This window comes from Punica granatum, chromosome 2, assembly GCF_007655135.1.
Source record: "Punica granatum isolate Tunisia-2019 chromosome 2, ASM765513v2, whole genome shotgun sequence".
NCBI classification, from domain to species: Eukaryota; Viridiplantae; Streptophyta; class Magnoliopsida; order Myrtales; family Lythraceae; genus Punica; species Punica granatum.
Window position 1 is genome coordinate 4,596,872 of NC_045128.1, and position 22,098 is coordinate 4,618,969.

The 22,098-nt window shown below is 38.4% G+C and overlaps 2 protein-coding genes and 1 pseudogene across 2 annotated transcripts; 1 reads left to right on the plus strand and 2 right to left on the minus strand.

Moving 5' to 3' along the window:
- Positions 1-690: 690 nt before the first annotated feature.
- On the minus strand, positions 691-1,780 carry LOC116197152 (dirigent protein 21-like). Its single transcript, XM_031527197.1, has one exon. It carries the CDS (start codon positions 1,749-1,751, stop codon positions 1,176-1,178), a length of 576 nt encoding a protein of 191 aa, XP_031383057.1. The 5' UTR covers positions 1,752-1,780; the 3' UTR covers positions 691-1,175.
- Positions 1,781-2,765: 985 nt separating this feature from the next.
- LOC116197283 lies at positions 2,766-4,808 on the plus strand (annotated as a pseudogene).
- Positions 4,809-11,384: 6,576 nt separating this feature from the next.
- Positions 11,385-12,080, minus strand: LOC116197301 (dirigent protein 21-like). The gene has a single exon (XM_031527397.1). It carries the CDS (start codon positions 12,043-12,045, stop codon positions 11,470-11,472), a length of 576 nt encoding a protein of 191 aa, XP_031383257.1. The 5' UTR covers positions 12,046-12,080; the 3' UTR covers positions 11,385-11,469.
- Between the last annotated feature and the right edge of the window lie 10,018 nt (positions 12,081-22,098).

The following is a 22,098-nucleotide window of genomic DNA, read 5'->3' on the forward strand; positions in this document are numbered from 1 at the left end:
GACCAGTTGTGAAGCATTACTATAATTTTGGGATTATTACACTAAATATCTTATGGTATAATCCATTTATCAAATCTATCCCATGATTTAAAAATTACCCAAAAAGGTCCGTGATTTACATTTGGTTCCAAACTATCATGGCATTAATTTCTCCGTTAACATTTAACGGTGTTGTTGACGTGGAACGTAAGTGAGCCATTCTTGACACAATGATTTTTTGCTTGGGATAGGTTTGAGAAAAAATTTAAAATCGTAGGATATATTTAAGAAAAAAATTAAAACCATGGAATAGGTTTGGAGCCACTTACGTTTCATTGACATACAAATTGATGGCGTGATAAATTTGGAACGAGATATAAATCATAGGCCTTTTTGAGAAAAAATTTAAAACATCGGATAGATTTGAGAAAACTGTAAAACCATATGATATATGGTGTAAAAATCCCTACAACTTTCATGTAAAGATGAATAATAATTAATAAATACACAGTGTTGGATTAACTTTTTGTTGTGTAATCTACAAGAAAAGTTTATGGTGCGATTAGTTAGATGGTGCAATTAGCATTTTGACCATTGGATGATCAGTAAATTATATATTTATTCTTCAATAATTGCAATTCAATATTTAAAAAATGTAATTGCACTAAAAAAGTGATTGTGCTATAGAATTCCTGTGATCCACATCACATATAGTCGATATAAAATCACATGCATTCTCACCATTTACATACAATGCCAAAAATGAACTACGAATTACATCCCACAGACAAAAGAGCGAGGGAGATAATAATTTCCGACAAAAAATAAAGACTATACATCCAAGATTAACCAATAGGGCAGCCATTTTTTTCCTCGGAACAATCATACCATGCATCGATCCACTGCATCACTCGTGCAGATATTGTAAGCCGTAGAAGGTATAATAGCTTTTAACTAGAACAGACAAGATCAATATTTAGCATAATATATTTATTACATGAGAGGACGATGGCCTAGTAAATGATAGATGGAGGAATAAAAAGGACGGAAAGTGCAACCGACGGGAATCATCTCATGTAAACTAATTATCTAGATGCACCGAACAGTATACGATTTCACCAAAACATGCATGAAGATGTTACGTTATTCATGATGACTAATTAAGAAATATTAGCATGCATGACAAATTTTGATATTTAGTAATGCAGGACCATGATACTATACTCAACAATTGCGTCGCCACTGGTGATGTTGAGAGAGTAGGTCTTCGACGTCACAATCCCACGAGCCAGCCGGAAAGCCCCTGTCCCCCCTGTGATCGGCATCTCCCGGTACGTCTCGAGAACGGGATTATTTCCCAAGACGCTCAGGGTGCTGCCATTGTACTCCTTACTAGTGAACACGAAGTTCATGTTCGTCAGCAAGCTGAATGAGTCCTTCCCAGCATACCCATAGATGCCCTGGGCCCGTCCCACAGGCTTAGAGTTCGGGTCCGGCCCTACCGTGAGCACGTCATCTATCATTTCGACAATCCCAAACAGGGTGGGGGATTTGTCTGAGGTGGGCGATTGGGCTATCTTGATGGAGGTAGGGTTTTTGCCGGAGACGATGTCATGGAGGTAGAAGTGGAGATGAGTGGTCTTCTCCTTCGCAAGCGGGAGTACTGCATGGAACCAATGGGCAACCTTCATTGGGTCATCGGCCGTACATTGAACCAACGGCAGAGCCGTAATTGTCGCTACAACGATTAGCGCGAGTACCACCCTCTCCATCTCTCGATCTTGGTTTTTCAGGCTCTCAATCAAAGAAGAATGGCTGAAAGGGACTACTGAGGTAATATGATTTTATTGGAGGAGGAAGGCATCAAATTGACTTCTTTCTTTGGAGATTCTTTATCATCGTTTATGTACTTATTAATGATTCCATGAAACATGTGCTCGTAATTTGGGAGCAAGTTTTTATATAGATTAGACTTATCTTCATATCTGGTTTTATTGAACGATATATAATTAAATCGCGTTGTATCTAAAAATATTAACATTTCGGAGCAAACGGTTCTAGCAATCGGAAAATTTCATATGGTATATGAGTGCAGGTTCGATACATTGCACAAACTCTTGTCTCCCATTTAATTAATTCCATGCAATGGGCCTTCAAAATTTTAATTCAACCCACACGTGAAGGGAATATTGAATAATATGTAATAAAAACATGTAAAATTAACTTTTTAAAATAAGTGATTATGATGATCCCAAAATTCCATAGGTTTATTTATTTACTCTGTGGTGGGTTCGTAAAAGTTTTTCGTTAATTGATAATCCATAGATAATCCAGGAGTATGCTTGTCACTATGTATTAATTATTTTATTTTATTTCATGACAATTTGGTAATTGATTAGTCCATGAAAAATGCAATTATCTTGTATTAATGGCTCAATGTTTGTTCTTATGCTGAGAACGTATGTTCTTAAGGATTGATTTTGATGGGGACTATGGAGGAAATGGATTATAAATTATTATTATTATCGTTGTTGTTGTTATTGTTATTTTGTTATTATTGTAATACTACAAACTCGTATAATAAGTTTTCATAACCCAATCATGCCCTTCATAAAACCTTATAACTCTTGAACCAACAAAAAAAAAAGAAAGAAAAGAAAAGAAAAGAAAAAACACGATAACCCTCCCATTCATGAACTCTTGTCACGGGTAGTGCAAAGACATCCGTCTTGAGAAACTCAAATTTCTTGGACTCTATTAACAACTAAAAGTTTGAACTATGTGTCATGAGAAATTACGTATATCATAAACTGTCAGGTACGTACTTATACTATTGAATATAATTTCATGTAAAACTCCCTTGACGATTACTAGGAACAACTATATCTATAATCTTTAGTCCTAGATTATGTTGGTCTACCCATGCCATTTATAGAACTCATGCGAGCTCTCAAAATCGGTCTTGATGCTATGGTATTAATTTTTCTATGCAGTATATTGAAAGTTTACGAGACGCTAGTCCCATGCCTAGTTTCCACTCAAAATTGTTCAGAGATGTACAGTATCATCCGATTGATGCCATAATAGTGCAATCTAAAAAAAAAAAAAAAGGGTGTCCTCTGCAATGTCGCTTACTTTATATTAACATAAAACCGAAATTCTTGTGATTAATGGAAGTTCACCGAAAAATTTATGATTAATGGAAATTCTTGTGCCCTTAATTTCCCCTTTTGTTTTTCTCTATTCATTAACCCATGGCCACAATTATCATTACGGCAAACAATAAAACAAATTTTCAGTGACAAATAGATGAGTTGGAATAAGGAAAACGTCCAAACTTAGTCGGCATCTGCTCACATGCGTCCATCGAGTTTGAGTATCCCTTTTGTTCGCTTCCAATCAATCCGATTTTTGCCACAACTTTTTCATCTGTTACCAACCAAGGAATATTGCAAGATTTGCCATATATGAAACACAATTTACCAACTGCAGTATGTTCACTTTTAACTCAAAGATATATTTTCTTTTATATCTCTCCTGAGAATAATTGGTTAACATTGTGGCACGTTAGAAAATAATTTTGGGGAAATATTTCTTCTATTTGGGATAATAATGTTGAAGTCAATTTGGTTTTGTTGTGTAAATTTTGGAAAATATAATTTACCTGAGATTGTTGCCAAGATTTTTACAATGTAAACCGGACTTTTCAAAAATTAATATTAATTTAGTCCATTAAAAAATGATTCTTGATTACGAATTTAACAGCTTTAATTGAAAATTCAATCAGGCTGAATGGTTTTGGAGCTGTCGTGAGTGCTTTTGGACAGAGAATGCCTTATCTTCCTCAGATCTGTGGTATTATCAGGTGGCGCTTGAATAACAAGAGTGCGAAGGTGAGACAACAGGCAGCCGATCTTATTTCTAGGATTGCTGTTGTGATGAAGCAGTGCCAATGAGGAGCAGCTCATGGGAGGAGAAGCTCATGGGCCATCTCGGTGTTGTCCCGTACGCATACTTGGGAGAAGAATACCCCGAAGTCTTGAGTTCCATCGTCGGTGCATTCAAAGCTATCATCAATGTGATTGGTATGACAAAGATTACTCCCCCAATAAAGGATTTGATTCCTAGGTTAACACCGATCCTGAAGAGCAGGCACGAGAAGGTCCAGGAGAACTGCATTGACCTCGTGGGTTCTATTGACGATTATGGTGCTGAGTTCGTTCCTGCTAGGGAGTGGATGAGGATCTGCTTTGAGCTGCTAGAGATGCTCAAAGCCCACAAGAAGGGCATCCGCAGAGCCACTGTAAATGCTTCCAGTCACATCGCCAAAGCCATTGCTCCATAGGATGTGCTTGCAGCTCTCTTGAACCACCTCAAGGCCCAGGAGCGTAAGAACCGTGTTTGCACAACTGTGGCCATTGCAATAGTCACGGAAACCTGCTCTCCTTTCACTGTCCTTCTGGCTCTCATGAACGAGTACCGTGTCCCGGACCTTAATGAGCAGAACGGTGTCCTCAAGTCCCTCTCCTTCCTGTTCGAGTTCATAGGAGAAATGGGGAAAGACTACATCTATGCAGTGACTCCACTGCTCAAGGATGCCCTGATGGACAGGGACTTGGTCCACAGGCAGACCGCAGCCTCTGCAGTGAAACACATGGCTCTGCGAGTTGCGGGACTAGGATGTGAGGATGCCCTGATCCATATGCTGAACTATGTGTCGCCCACGTTTTCAGTTTTTTTCTTTTAAGTCAAGTTAAATGAAGTTTTTGTGCGCTGTTCTCTCTCATTTTTTCTCTCTGTTCTAGTTACCTTGCTATCTCTGCATTGTCTGTACTGTTTGTATTATCAGTGGTATCAGAGCTGTAAATGATCTTGAGGGACCTGTGCATGAGTGTTTGAGAGATTTGTGAGTGATCCCGGTTACTTGAAAGTTGTGTGAGCTTTGAGTAAGTCTCTTTCTAGTCAACATAAGATGGAGGCAGGTTCGAGTAGCATGTCTGCCATAGCACCACCGGTATTTGATGGGGAGAACTACCGAGCATGGGCTGTAAAGATGGCAGCCTACATGGAGGGCACTGATTTGTGGGAAGCAGTAGAGCAGGACTATGAAGTAGCCTCTCTTCCCAACAACCCAATCATGAATCAGATCAGGTATCACAAGGAGAGAACCACCATAAAAGCTAAGGCAATGTCATGTCTGTATGCTGCAGTTTCTCCTACTATTTTCACTAGAATCATGAGACTTGGTTCTGCAAAGGAAATTTGGGATTTTCTTAAAGCTGAATATGAAGGAGATGAGAAAGTTAGAAGCATGAAAGTGTTGAATTTAATGAGAGAGTTTGAGAGGCAGTAGATGGATGAGAGTGAGTCTGTGAAGGAATATTCTGAAAAGTTGATAAATATAGCAAATAAAATCAGGGTTCTCGGGTCAGAGATGAAGGATGAGAGACTTGTGCAGAAAATTTTGGTGTCTTTGCCAGAAAAATTTGAAGCAACCATAGCTTCTCTGGAAAACACCAAGGATTTGTATTGCATGAGATAGGTTGCGACGCAAGTGACGTGCCTTTCGAGACTGCATCGATCATACACAGCTCCTATCAAAATCTAACTATAGTACAAAAATCAACAAATTTTTCAACTTTGGGGGACTAAATAAAAGAGGCATACAGCAATACCAGCCGATAGGGCAGCAATTTGTTGTCGTCCCTGGAATAATCAAATCAGACATCCACTAATTATTTGACGTAGGGATCGAGCATTTACCGTACTTGAACCTAAACGGTATTGTATCTGAGAGTTTAATCATCACGGAATGAGTCATAACTTAAAAGACATTACCTTTTTTTTTTGGCTGAAAACACATAACTTATTCAATAAGGCAGATGATTCAACAGGTAGGGAAGCGCATCCAGCTGACATGTCTTTCTTTCTTAAAGCAATTTATTGGCAAGAGTTAAATTAGTTGTTAATTTCTATTTTTTATTTTTTGGTTTGCGGTAAGGGGGTGTTCGTTGGGCCAATTTGCGCGCAACTTGACAGGTCTAACTCCGCGGGTGAGTGAAAATTATTTATACTTATTTGTGATTTCCATAGATCATAAATTTCACATTACGATGTATTAGTATGATTAATTTGTTGGTCAATAATTTGGTCAATAATAGTAACGTAATTGATGTAGATTGATAGTCCACTAGTGGATCTCATATTATCTGAATTAGAAATCCTGCCAATTGTTATATTATGGGGGTTGGTGTTGGTTATGATGCTGAATAAAAGATATATATTTTATCTATGTGGACCTCAATATTAGAAAGTCCTACGGCCTAGACTAATCAAGTTTGAGCTGGACCGGCCCATTAAGGAGTAAAACTCTTTTAGCGTAATGTCTGAGAATATTAGTAGTTAGAAAGTCGAACTTGAATAGATCCATTGACTTTTCTCATATTTGAATTATTTGATTTCAGAGTTTCATATCACTTCCAATGAATAGGAAAACTCCTTGGAATCAATTCGTGGCCAAACCAAATCAATATCAATGTCCGAATAGAATCGATCTTAATTAATTGGTTGAGAACACATTGTGATCTCATCGAAGAAAAAAAAGAGGAAAATCATATATATTATTATATAGCTCGTTAATTATTTGACACTTATGAAGAAAAACCAATACGTTGATCTTGCTTTGTCATTTGTCTTGAAGTTTTGATGCCTTATATCCCATTTTTCTACGCACAAATTAAAGCGTATGATGCCTTGCACTCAATTTCAAATGTTTATAACCAATTTTATATGTTCCAGTGAAATTATGAGCAATATGACTAACCAATACGTAACTTAATTTTTTCTTCTCCGGATAAACTGAGTGCTCGCGAGTGTACTTCATTACCTCATAGGGTCGGATAACGCAACATTGGGGTTACATTAATTTCTTCCCTTTCATTACTTCGCTCCATAAAGCATAGGTAGGACGTATAATAAAGTTTTAAATTAATTAAGTTCTTTGATTTCGCCACCCTCTTGATCATATGCAAAGTTCGCACTCCTTCGAATTTAGGGTTGCAACAATCACGATTCGACAAACTTCGATTTCGTTTTTAACCAATCAAGAATCCCTCTTAAACAATTATACGATAGCGTTGGAGTATCCCTACAAAATCAGATGAAGTGTGCCAAAAAAATAAAAAAAATCTTGTTTATTTCCGAGGCTAAGAGCAAATGGCAGTGTATAGCAAATAGCTACTCCAACTCTATATAAGAGCTACGCGCTAAACAGTAGCATTCTGGATCTCCAAGCTTCAAGCTCATACCCAATCATTTGTATGTATAGTAGAAATTAGGAAAAATTATAAATTTAATCCACTAACTTTGCATGCCTTTTTCTTTTTAATCCATTTTCTAATATTTTATTCCGTTTTCATCATATACCTCTGAATATTTTTTTATTTTAGTCCTTTTTCCTTTTTATTTATTCGTTTTCATCTTGCAGCTTTATTTGTTTTCTCGTTCATCTTTTATTAAAAAAATGTTATCGGAGGAAAGTCAAGTTTTAATCTTCAATTTTCATAACTTTTCCTTTTCATCCCAATTCTATTTTTTCTTTTTCAATCATGTCCACAGTGTTACAATTTATGCTTGTCTTAGCTATTTAATTTTAATTCAAAAATGCTAACATGACAATTTTTGAAATAAAATTGTATACCTTCAATATCTTAAAATATAATAATTAAAAGAAATTGAAAATCAAGGTGGAAAAGAGGGCCAATGGGGCTTAATTATGGACACCAACCGTGAAAGCGAGGTCACCTATGAACTTGAGAGAGTGTGTCAAAGCCGGCCACCACTGTCCCAGGCAAAGTCGCAAACTCCTTGCTCAAGGCGGTGTGGCAGGCATCGAGCCCCTACTATTTTAGTCTATTCTAAGATTTGTCCTTCCTCTCTTTAGGTTGGATGGCCAGCATATTTGAGCTCCTAATGATCGCGTCTGGAGCAATGGAGGCCAGCTTTGAACCCTAAATAGCATTGCATAGGGTATAGTCATGGACGAATTTCATTGGGATAGTGGTGAGGGCTTTAGACCCATTGCCTCGTTCAGTCCCTACACCAATTTTGTTCCCCCACTCTCTTTATATGGTGGCTTCCTGCCCCTCATTTACATGGCGGTCTCCATGCACAATTATGCTCCTCTCTTCCCACTCGAGTCTCTCAAATCTTTTTAATTTCATTATTTTTAAAATTTTTAATTTTTTAAATAATGTTTTACTTCAAAAGATTTTTAAATTTTATTATTTTTTTAATTGTTAAATTTTTTAAATAATTTTTACTTAAAAAAATTCATTAGTGCTTTCGTGGAAAAAAGGGGAACAAAATGCGTGACACTATTTATATGTTAAAAAAGAAAATGATAGAATTAGGATAAAATTGAAAAGCGAGCAAAGTTGAGGATTAAAATTTGAGTTTACTCTTAGGTGGCGTTTGGTGGATTGTTGGTAATCAAATTACTAGGAATTCACATTATCTCGAGATAGATTACCAGCATTTAAATTACCGGAAATCTATATTTCTATGTTTGGTGTCCAATTAATATTACCGGTCATCATATTTTATATTATTTGATTTTATAATAAATTTCTAAAAATTAAAGACAAGCTTCCTAAAATGTTCAACAACTGGCCTTTTCCATCTACTCCCTCCCATTTGTAACAACACCGCAGCCGCATCCAAGAAACCAAAAAGCCATAGCCTCATCCTGCTAGCACTTCCTGCATCTCTCCTCCACGCCTCCATGCCGGAACTAGTTCCACTCAGGTTCTCTTCCCTGCGTCTCTACCAAATCAGCATCTTCGATCTTTTCTTTTTTGTTTGAAAAGGAGAGGCTTTGTCCCTATTGTTGACGAATTCGCAGCCCTTGTTGTTGCTAATCGAAGCATAGAGCTCCGATTAGGGGGAGAGGCTTCGATTTTGAAGTCCCAAACTCGTGTTCCATCATAAGAAAAAAAACACAGAAACTGAAACTCGAAATTAGGGTTTGTAGAGTAGAGAAAGAAGAAGATGGGGAATGGGATGACCGCGGTGGTGGTTTGAGGAGATGGTGGTGTCTGGCACGGCGGCAATGTTGGGATGGTGGCGGTGCTGGGATGGTAACTGTGGTGGCGAGGATGGCCATGGTGAATCGGTGATGGCAATCGTCTTGCTTGATTGAGAATGAGGTAAGTATAAGGAAATTTCAGTATATAAGATCACCACTTGGTGGTAATCCACTTAGGCACCCTCCATGGGCGCTATCCACATTACCATTTTGGTGATGTAGTGGATTGCCAGATCACTGGCAATGTGTGGGCTCAGGCAATTTAAAAGACACATCCCCAGTAATTTAGATAGATTATCTCGTACCAAACGCCTCATAATAGAAAATTGGATAAGATGATGAAAAAGAAAAATCAAAGGTCTAGGACGAAATCAAAAAGGTAATTAATTAAGAAGTATAAAAGAAAAATAAATGAAGAAAAAGATAGAGGATTAAAACACAAAAATATATGTAAAAATATAGGGTACAAATGAATTAAAAAAATCAACTAAAATAGAAAAGCAAGTGAAAAACAGCTATTGTGGCTAAATCACACACATATGATTTCTCAGCTCCAGCCTCGGGATCAATATGCGAATGACTTACTGGACTTTATGGACCGACTTTGTTAGTTTTTCAAATAATAAATTTACTCAACTCAAATCTATTTTTCCCAAATTTAACAATATAATCATACCGTTTTGTCTTTTTTTACCATTTAATAATCATTTCTTATTCATATTTTTTAACTTTTTTTATAATTAATTTTTAAATAAAAAATTTTCATCTACTTTTTTATAATCAATTTTTAATAATAAATTCCACAATATACGTACTTTCACATATACATACATACATACATACATATATATATATATTCTCATACATCAATTTATTTGTCAATATTTGTAATCATTGTACAAAATTAAATTGAGTTGGATCACTTATCCAACTCGAAAACCAAACGCAAGCTTAAAACGAACGGTGAAAATACTAGAGGTTATCTAAGAAATTTGCTTCGTGAGATTTAAGTTGTGACAAAACGGCCTACTTCGCAGTCTAGCCAGCTTTTCATGCTCGAGCTAGATAATATATCAAGTTTTATTTTTATTTTGTTAGACAGCTTGTCGCTTTTGCTGATCTTCAGGGTCATTATATTTTTACAATTTATATTTTCAGCAAGAACTTACCGTCAATGTGTCATTCTCAGTTGTGCACTAATCACTCAGTGATCACTTTCACTTGGGATTGAGGGTGTTTATTAGAGCGTATATATTATTTCTGATATGGTTTCTCTTTTGAGTCGATTGGGTAATCTATCAAGCATATTTTCTCGTAATCTCTATTATTTGTGTAAATAGGTAAGGTGTGTATGTCAACTCAATTAGGGTTGTGTAAGACACATTATTCTCCTCAAATTTTTTCTAATTTTCCCCGGCCTTTATCAAGCAATACAAATTTTCGAGGCTAAAGCACTTGGCTTACCATGGCTTCTCATTTTGGGATCTATATATGTTGATGTGAGACTTCGGGTAGAACTTCAAATCCAGAGGGGAAGTTGAAATGCATATTCCTCCAAATTAAGTTCCACATACGTAATGTAAAAATAAACTTACATTACCTAATAACAAATTCAAGAGGAAGGGGTCTTTGGTAATTTAATAATATAAGACATGAACTCGAAACTAAAAGATTCTGAATTGAATCCTCTTTTATGATCATGCGCCTCCGGACCAAAATAACAAAGCAAGTTTCGTATCTTCTTTCATTTGAAGATTCTCGGTACTTGGTTCTAGAAATGCTTAACAGACGACATCTATGCAAAAAGCCGTATTCATAGTTTACTGAAAAGTAGCAATGATGGTCATTTTCAGTGACAGGTCATATGTGATAGCTAAATGTCCCAAGTTACCCCATAGACGGCTATAATGTCATTAGTTTGTATCAAGAAAAATTTGTAAGAATCTGCTCTATCTATTAATTCTATGTAAAGTGTAGTCATTTATTTCCGTGAAATTACGGACACCATCATCTTATTAATCCAGAGTAATTTCATTCAGATATCAACTTACTCCGAATGCGAAGTGTTTCCGATGAATTTAAAAAATAATGTAATTGTGGCTTTAGGTCAAGGGTAAAACGCTAAATTTCATCACTTTCTGGGACCAAACAAAAGAGCAGGCAGCGAGGTGACCCAATAGGGCAAAGCCATCATTCTTGCAACAATCAAACCACGCACCCGAAGAATGTATCTCAGAAGAAGGCCAAGTATATAGCGCCAATAAATGGAGAGGATCGTTACTACGCTAATGGCACATAATTAGTTAAATGCACTAACTTATGAACTTACTAAATATAAAAATATGATGATATTAATTAGTCATGATGAAGCGAAGAGTGAAGACCACATGATAAATTGTTTACATTTAGTAATGCAAGACTATAACGTTATACTCAACAATCGCATCGCCACTGGTGGTGTTGAATACATAGGTCTTTGCCGTTGCAATACCACGGGCCAGTCGGAAAACCCCTGTCCCTCCGGTGATTGGCATCTCACGATAGGTCTCAAAAACTGGGTTCCGGCCTAAGACGCTCAGGGTGCTGCCATTATACTCCTTACCTGTGAACACAAAGTTCAGGGTCATGAGGAGGCCCGCTGAGTCCTGCCCGGCAGACCCATAGATGCCCTGGGCCCGTCCTATGGGCTCGGAATTTGGGTCCGGCCCTACGGTGAGCGGGTCGTCCATCATGTTGAGGAGACCAAACATGGTTGGGGATTTGTCCGTGGAGGGCGCCCGGGCTATCGTGACAACGGTGGGGTTCTTGCCGGAGACAGTATCATGAAAGTAGAAGTGGAGCTGAGTGGTCTTCTCCTTCGCCGAGGGGAGCGCACGGAACCACTCGACAACTTTCTCAGGATCATCAGCTGTGCACCGAACGAACGGCAGTGCCGTAACAGCTGCAAAAACGATCAGCGCGAGAACGGCCAGCTTGTCCATCTCTCTTCCTCGGTCCTTCCGGCTCTCAACCAAAGAAAAATCGATATAGAGGACCGAAAGGAACGACTTTATATAATATATACGAGATGCAAATTGTGACTTATGTATATTTATGGGCCTGCGTTAAAAGGCATGGCCCATGAGATATGAAGGAAACAAATTCTCGTCGTTGGAAGAATATATTTATTTAGTATTATTTACTTATCATAATTTCCATAAATAAAACCCGAATTACGAAATGTTTGATTTTTTGGTGGAAAATAGTAGATTTCTCATTATCTATATATTAACTTTCTTTTTCTCATTATCTATATATTAACTTTCTTGCGGATTTGGTGTTGTGTGTTCGAGATAATGCAATTATTTTTGGGTTTGTGTTCATTTTCACAAGAAAATCAACCTTTCACGGGAAATTAATAAGAAAATGTTAGTAATTAAAATCCTCATATTTCTCGAAATTCATTAGCTTACTAAACTTTGAATTATTAATTGATGAGTTGGTATTACTTTTGGCATAACGAGTTATATATATTTTTTATTTTCCGATTATAAAGGAGATTTATGAATTTGGTATAACAAAATAAAAATTATATGGGTAGTGCTACTATGAGAATCAAATCTAAAACATTTAAATGATGAGGCGAGAGTATTTATCATGACACTATATTTCCTCCCTCATGCATTCCATTTTTTTTTTTTTGGGTTAGTACCTTTCCATGTCATGCACGTTTGGGCACTTAATATAGGAAAATTATTTTTCTTATCTTAGATTTGTTTGTCTTGCAATGCCAATTTTCTATCCAAATTAAAGTGTGTATCATTGCACTAGTCGCCTAGTCCATGCCTAGCAGTCAGAAGCCTGCCAATTTCCATATCTTCACACAAGCAAAATTTCACAAGAAATGCCGCAAATCTGAAAAGGGGACATGTTTTATTATTAGGTTTAGGGATGAACATATATATTAGTGTTTCAAATTACTTTTTGCTTGTATTATATCTTAGATTAGGAATTTCCTATTTGTCACTTTCCCAATAGTAATTAGCTGCTAGGTGGTGAAGATCCTTTCTTGCCATGCGCAATATCTATATATATATATATATATATATATATAGATATATAGATGACCAGTGGAATAATGATAGATGAGCAAAAAAGAAATTTAACCAATTCCAAATCAATCTATCCATTTAGATATTTTGAGCATTCCCTCTCCTCATAATCGATTGAATTTTTGAGTACTTATCATTAAATATTTTCATTGAATTTTGAAAATGTCCAATCAATTTTTCATGCATTTGATCTATTTTTCATGTGCATGTAATCATTCCTATGACGAGTTGGCTAATAATATATCCTTTGAAGGGGGAAAAGAAAGGACTAAGAAGAAGGTTTCAATTTGAAAGAAACACTTGCCAAAGGACGAAATAAAGAGATGAGAAATCATCATTAGACAATTGATGCTGAGCCACCCATATTTATTGACCCCGTACATAATTTTCCGAGCACTTCCTCGATGGAGAATCTGTACATGTCATTAAAGGTCACATTTCTTTATACTTAATTATACTTTTATTTTTTAATAATTCTATATTTGAGATTTCAACTTTTAGTCCCCTTTATTGTTTTTCTCTTCTTTTTTGTCCTGTTGAAATCCAAATACTGCTCAATATGTTGTTTCATTTTCGATCATATTTATTTCTAATGTATGCATGTAGTTAAGCTTTTTGTTTCCAGTTATAAAATAGGCATATGGTTGTTAGAAATTATAAATTGCAAATTCATTGAATTTTATTAATAGGTCACTTAGTGTGATTCATGAGTACTTGGACGAATTCGGGTTACGAAGTGAAGGTTCATTCATTCAATGGATACATTTGAGTGCAAGACAGGTGATGTATATGGAAGTGTCTACATTAACTAAGTGTTCATGTAAGATCATTAATTGCTTATCCATGGGTGATATTCCATCTAAGAGTTACGTCAAATACGAAGGGTTTTGACTCTTTGATAGTGTCCATTGAGTGCATATAAATAGAGACGCTATAGTGCTCAAATGATCTGAAGAAATTTCAGAAATCAGAGTGAGAGTTAGCGAATTCCTCGATTTTGCTAGTTGAAGGAATTCGTAAGGCTTCGTTGTATCCCGGGAGAACCTTTGCCTTAACCCTCTAGCAACTTTGTGTGGGGGCAAATAGTTATCTTTGGAAAGCGTCATTCGCGCATCGAATCCTATCGTGTTAACCCCACATCGCCTCCGGATCGATCGTCTCCACCCATTTCCCCAACAATCAAAGAGAACTATTTTGAGATGGCGACGGAGGCTACCACCGCGTTCAAAGTGATGAACCAAGAGTTCGTGAAACTCGATCGATTTGACGGCACAAACTTCAACCGCTTGAAGGACAAGATGTTGTTCCTCCTTACCGTCTTAAATGTGCCGTACGTTCTGGACCCAAACCTGCAACCCTTTGAAAGATCTCGCCCCCGATGCAACCCCCGAGGAAATCGCAAAGGTGGCCAAACTCAAGAAGAAACGCGAGGAAGACAAATTCACATGTCGTGGACACATCCTCAACACTTTGTCCAATCAATTGTACGATCTCTACATGTCGATGCAGTCCCCGATGGAGATATGGAAAGCTCTTGAGGAGAAATACAACACCGAGCGGCAAGGTATCGATAAATTTTTAATGATGAAGTATTTCGAATTCATAATGCTCAATAGTGTCCCTATCATGGATCAAATTCATGAACTACAAATCCTTGTAAGCAGGCTTCATGACCTGAAAGTTATTATTCCGGAATCGCTACAAGTCGGGGCTACCATCTCAAAGTTACCATCGCCTTGGAACGATTACCGGAAGAAACTCCTGCATATGGAGAAGGACTTCACTGTGGAGAAAATACTTAGGCATTTGCGTATTGAAGAGGAAACTCGGAAGCGCGATGCGGTATATTTTCCCCAAAGTTCTAAAGTGAACCATGTGAGTGAGTCCAAGAACTCTCGGAAAGGCAAGCGAATGGCTACGTCCGAGACCGAGGACACGCAAGAGAAGAAGAGAAAGTCTCGCAATTGTTATCATTGCAATAAGAAAGGGCACTGCATTAAGGATTGTAAACTTCTCAAAAGGGAGAAAGATGCCACAACTTCCAAAGCCAATATGGTTGAGGACATGGACTTAGTGGCCATGGTTACGGGAGGAATCGAGATATTGGAGATTGGTATGATTACCGAACTCAACATAGCCATGTTTGATAAGTCCTATAATTAGTGGTGTGCGCACCCGAATTTCGTCTCGTCGGGGCACGCATGCGCGCGCCTAACTGCAACGCGGCTTGGGAGTGTCCACCTTCCCGGGGACGCGCGACGGACGCACGTGAGAAGGAGTCGCCACTTGCCATTTTACGACCCGAAGGTCGAGGGCCGACAAGTTACCAGGTCTAGGGGTACGGGGTACACCTAAAATGTTAAGGCAATGGTCTGTACGGAACCGAAAATTCCGAATTCGGGGGTTCTATTACGTGTGGGCCTATATCCCACACGCCCTTTCGGTACTCTAGCTTGTCTAGGCTTGCTATTTTAATTTAATTACCGCTTAATTAAGTTCCGCTCATCTTATGCATTTTGACACCGTAAATTCGAAAAAACACTTTGACCCGTCCACTCTCCAACCGGGATTATTACATGAATAAATATGCATCATAAAACCTTTACATTGTTCTCTCAAATAAAAGATAAATTACAATGACTGAATCCCGGTCGGTTCGCGTTCGGCCGTTATTTCACTCATGCTCACCGTATGATTTTGGAAAAGACCGGAAATTAAATTAAAATGCGCACTCGGTGTATGGGGGCATTGGACCCCGTGATCGAAGGTTATGGGCATTGGACCCAGTGAATCGTATCCTAAAGGATCGGGCTCGACCCGCATAACAAATAAGTGTAAAAATGTAACAAGTAAGCGCAAATAAACAAACAATGAGATTTTGTTATTGCCGAATTTACGTGAGTTAATCAATTATTATCCGGGGTATTTTGGCATACAAATCCTACCATAAAACAAACAAATAGGATGATGGATAGGGTATGTAGCATTCGACATCATTTAACGGACTCGACAGACATGATATCCATAGTCAAGTCTCGAATGAGTGGGTTATTTTTAGATTATTCTGTATCGTGACAATATGGCTTTTACAGATTAAGAGTGTTTTTACCTAAAACCCAAAACCTAACCCTCTACTTGACTATTTGCCCATGTTTGATTTAAGCCGAGTTTGAAATTAATCCGTTTTCCCATGTTTTAACCCGTTCTAAACACAAACCTACACTAGAGTGACCGCAGGACAAGAACCGGTAATTATGCCCTTGAATCGGTAAATATGTGTATGCATGAAAATCAAGATTACGTTGTACGTATCTCGGTACTTTTGAAATTGTGAATTTTGAAAAGGGCATGACTAACAGTTCTTGAACTTGTCGATACGATTACAGATTATTAATCAGTTCGTACCATTTATTGAAGAGAGTCCAGTGATTTAATTTAGCCAAATTTAACGTCCCAATTACCCCGCATGTAGAATTTTAGATTAATTAGAAATTTGCCGAATGCTTTAGTTTACGGATTTCGAATTGTCGAGATAGCCATTAGTTGATTGCCCGATAAACTCTAATTTCCGACATGGTCACGTTGTATACATATAATTACAAAAATAAAATATTTAAATGAGGCACATACATTGTCGGTGGGTGATCCAAGTAGGAAAGGGTCGGATATTTTTAGAAAATGTCCAGGGGACTGAATTGAACGATTTTAAAAGAGCATGGACTGATTTGAAAATTCGGATGAAGATTCGGGGACCGATTTGAAAATTCTTAAAAAAAGTTGGGGACTATGTAAAATTACTGAAAATGTCCCAGGACTTGTTTGAAACGAATTTGAAAATTTGGACTGATCTGGAAACGAAAAAATGGTCCCAGGACTAAACTGAAACAGCTTGGAAAGTTCCTTGGGATGCTTGAAAATTTCTAGGAATTCCAGGACTGATTGGAAAATAGTAAAATGACCGGGACTTCATTGGAAAGAAATTTTGAAATTCGGGGCAGATCTGAAAAAGGTGAAAAAGGCCCCGGGACTAAACTGAAACAACTTGGAAAGTTATTTCGGATGCTTGAAAAATTCTGAAAAATTCAAGGACTGATTGGAAAATAGTAAAATGATCGGGACTTGATTGAAAATAAATTTTAGAGTTCGGGGCAGATCTGAAAAAGGTGAAAAAAGGCCCCGGGACTAAACTGAAACAACTTGGAAAGTTATTTCAGATGGTTGAAAAATTCTGAAAAATCCAAGGACTGATTGGAAAATAGTAAAATGACCGGGACTTGATTGAAAATAAATTTTAGAGTTCGGGCCAGATCTGAAAAAAAATAAAATGCGTCCTCTGGACTGAAATGTGACGAAATGAAAAGTTCTTAAAATCGAGTTCGGGACAAATCCGATCACCCACGCGACCCAAGAACACTCATTTCACATTATATCCATCAAGCAAGCAATAATATTCAGGAAATGAGCCTTAATCATGCCACTAAGTTGAGAATTTACCTAGTTCGGGAAGTTGAGGGGCGGTTCTGTAAATAAAATAAAAAATAAAAGGAAATCGGCGGACGAATTGGGCTGCGATTGGGCTGAACTGGGCCGGATTGGGCCGCTGGGATTCGGGCCAGTTGTTGGGCCAAACTAGGCCGCTGCTGGACGGACCGGGCCGAGGCTAGTGGGCCGGTGGACGTGTTGCTACTGGGCCGAGCTGGATGACTCGGCTGGGCCGTGGAGATCTGAACCGGGCCGCGCTGGGCTTCTGGGCCGGGCCTGTCTGTTCAATGGAGATCCGGATCCGATTAGAAGAAAAAAAAAAGGTGAAGACGAGGAGAGGCCGACCGAGTCGTGGGCGAGGAGGGGGCGGCCGAGTCGTGGACGAACTCGAGCTGCGGGTTCGGCGAGGGAGCTGGAAACTTTTCAGCCGTGGGCGAGCTGCGGGTCTCGGCGAAAAGTCGAGCTGGGAGTCTCTCATGAGCAAGCTGTGGGTCTCGACGAGAAGTCGAGCTGGGAGTCTTCGGGGCGTGAGGTCGAGCCGTGGGTCTCGACGAAAAATCGAGCTGAGGGTCTTCGGGCGTGAGGTCGAGCTCCGAGTCTCGGGTGTGAGGTCGAGTCGCGTTTTTTTTTTGTTTCTGTGGACGAGCTCCGAGAAATCCCGGTCGTTCCGAGCCGAGAGGATCCACAAAATCGAGCCGTCGGCCGTGCGTGAGGACGGGCCGAGCTGAGGTTTTTTTTTTCGGTTTTCCTTTCGGAGAATGAGCGAGCTCCGGGATTTTTTTTCTTTTTTTTTTAAGGAAAAGGTGATAAATTGGGAAATGATAATTTCGCTCCCCCGGAGCCGATGGACCGAAATTAGGTGCAGACAGGTGGCTCGACTCCGGAGCTATTGTCCATGTGTGTAACGACTGGCAACAATTCAAGAGCTATGAACCAATGGCAAACCGTGAGGTGCTTATGGGCAACCATCAATCGGTCAAGGTGCTCGGTCAAGGGACGGTGGAACTCAACTTTACATCCGGGAAGAAATTGATCTTAATCAACGTGTTGCATGTTCCCGATGTAAGAAAGAATTTACTGTCCGCGAGTCTTTTGTGCAACAAGGGGTTCAAGGTTATATTAGAATCCGAAAAAGTTAGTCTTGCTTAAGGGTGATATGTATTTGGAAAAATGATATTATAGCGATGACATGTTCAAGTTGAGTATTGATATGAATAAAGCTAATTCTTCTGCTTATATTGTTGAATCTTATTCTTTGTGGCATGCGCGTTTAGCACATTTTAATTTTAAAACTTTACAATATATGCAAAAGAATGGTTACATCAATCTAAGTGATGATAAACTTGTGGATAAATGTGAAATTTGTGTTCAATAAAAAATTACCAAGAAACCGTTTCTTAAAAAGAGTGAAAGAAATTCACAAGTGTTAGATTTCATCCATTCGGATGTTTGTGAATTAAACGGAATTCTAACAAGAGGTGGAAAACGATATTTTATCACTTTTATTGATGACTTCTCAAGATTTACTTATGTGTATCTCGTGAGGAGTAAAGACGAGGCTTTTGCATGTTTAAACGTTTTAAGAATGAGGTTGAGAATTTGTTTAACAAGAAAATCAAAGTGCTTCATAATGATAGAGGTGGTGAATACTTTTCCAATAAATTTGATATATTTTGTGAGGAACAAGGTGTGGTACATGAGTGTTCCGCGCCATATACTCCTCAACAAAATGATTTGACGGAAAGAAAGAACCGTACCTTAGTGGATATGGTTAACTCGATGTTGTTAAATGCTAAACTTCTATATAACCTATGGGGTGAAGCATTATTGACTGCGTATCATATCCTTAATAGGATACCATCGAGAAAATTCAAGTTATCTCCATATGAGTTATGGAAGGGTCGGAAGCCAAACTTAGATTATTTCAAAGTGTGGAGGTGTTTGGCTTACTATAGAGTTCCCGACCAACAAAGAACAAAATTAGGACCAAGAGCCATTAAGGGTGTATTCGTTGGATATGCCCAACATTCTAAGGCTTATCGTGTTCTTGACTTGGTGTCAAATACGATAATTGAAACTAGAGATGTTGTATTAATTGAAAGCAATTTTCCGACGATTCGGTAAATTCGGAACAAGAATATGAACCAATGATCTCAAGTGATCAAAATAAGAGACGTCTTTGTGACAATAAGGATACAGAGCCGAGGAAAAGTCAAAGTGTGAGAAAAGAAAAGGACTTTGGTCCCGATTTCATTTCCTCGCAATCTCTAGCGTATCTCGTTGAGGGAGATAGAGAATCCGTAATTAGGAAGATCCCCATAATGCTTAATGTGGAAGGTGATCCACAAACCTATGGTGAAACAATGGCTTCTAGGGATGCGGCATTTTGGAAAGAGGCGATCAATGATGAAATGGATTCAATATTGTTCAACAATACTTGGGTCCTAGTTGATCTTCCTCAAGGATCGCAGCCTATCGGGTGTAAATGGGTGTTTAAACGGAAGAATAACCCAACCGGAGGTTCTCCGACTTTTAAGGGTAGATTGGTGGCAAAAGGATTTAGGTAAAATAAATGCTTAGATTATTTTGATACCTATGCACCGGTGGCTAGGATGAATTCTATTCGAGTCCTTATGGCACTTGCATCTATCCATAAGTTACATGTGTATCAAATGGATGTTAAGACGGCCTTTTTGAATGGTGATCTCAAAGAGGAAGTCTACATGGAGCAACCAGAAGGCTTTGTGCTTCCCGGGAATGAATATAAGGTGTGTAAATTGATCAAGTCATTATATGGCTTGAAACAAGCGCCTAAACAGTGGCATGAGAAATTTGACTCGGTTATTTTGTCATATGGTTTTTCGCATAATTGTGCGAATAAGTGTATTTACACTAAATTCACCGATAGGTACGGTGTAATTATTTGTCTCTATGTGGACGATTTTTTGATCTTTAGGACGGATTTGGAAGGTGTTCGTGAGACCAAAGAGTATCTAACCTCGAATTTTAAGATGAAAGATCTCAACGATGTAGATACAATCCTAGGTATAAAGGTGCAAAAGCATGAAAGGGGCTTTGCACTAAACCAATCTCACTACATCGAGAAAGTATTGGAGAAGTTCAAACACTCCATTCGATCCGAACTTCAAGTTAAGTGAGAATAATGGCAGGGCTATAGCCTCACCTTTCCCCTTGCCCCCAGACTTCACTCTTTCAACACTTGTATACTTTATAAATAGTCAGACCTGCCCCTGTCTCCAACAAGTGTGTGATCCACCGATTCACTGAGTGACTCTTTCTTACCGCTGGAGTCCCTTCCCTATCTTAACAAGCCCTATCAGACTTCCGATCCATCTCTTCTTGCAATTAGAGTACGTTAGTGCAATTGGAAGTCTAATGTATGCAATGCATTGCACCAGACCCGATATCGCATTTGCTGTGTGCAAATTGGCGAGATTTACAAATTGTCCTAGTACCGATCATTGAAAAGGAATTTGTAGGATTCTTGGTTATCTTAGGAAGACCAAAAATTTGGGATTATTCTATGGTGATTATCCCGCGGTACTAGAAGGTTATTCAGATGCAAGTTGGATTACGAGTCTAAGTGACAATAAGTCCACATCGGGATGGATTTTTACGATTGGAGGTGGAGCCATTAGTTGGGCATCCAAGAACAAACTTGTATCTCACATTCAACCATGGAGGTTGAATTTATAGCCTTAGCGGCTACCGGAAAGGAAGCGGAATGACCAAGAGATCTCTTACTAGATATAAAGTTGTGACCACAACGTAGGTTCGCCATTTCCGTATATTGTGATAGTGAATCCACCATGTCTCGAGCGTACAATAAGGTGTATAATGGAAAGTCTAGACATATAAGTTTGAGACATGAGTATGTGAGACAATTGATTAGGGACGATGTGATAACTGTTACCTATGTTAGGTCAATTGATAATTTAGCGGATCTATTGACGAAAGGTTTGTCAAGGGATTTGGTTAAGAGTACCACCGCTAAGATGGGTTTAAAACCATTCTAATCGCGTCATTGATAATGGGAACCCTACCTCATTCTAGCCAAAAGTTAGTTTTGAGGTTCAAAGGGTAATAACAAGTTATCTAATGACACCGTGCACTAAGAATTAGGATTTAGCGCTTGAGTTTTAGGAGGATGAGTTTTACTCTTAATGGATGGACATTAATTGTCATGAAATCCACCTATATGGACATGAAGTGGTGTCGCTTCAACGAGAGTTTTCTTTATGGTTTTTTCTCTCGTACATGTTCATGAAACGAGATGAGCACATGGCCATAATAGTGCTAAAGCAAATAAACTCTTACTCGAATACTTTACGATTATGTGTGCGACTTTTCCGGTATTGATTTTAAGAGTGATGGTTCAAGCGATTAGCCACCAATCATTTTGTTGATACTTTGAGAGTTTGCACTAAGGAATGGTTCAAT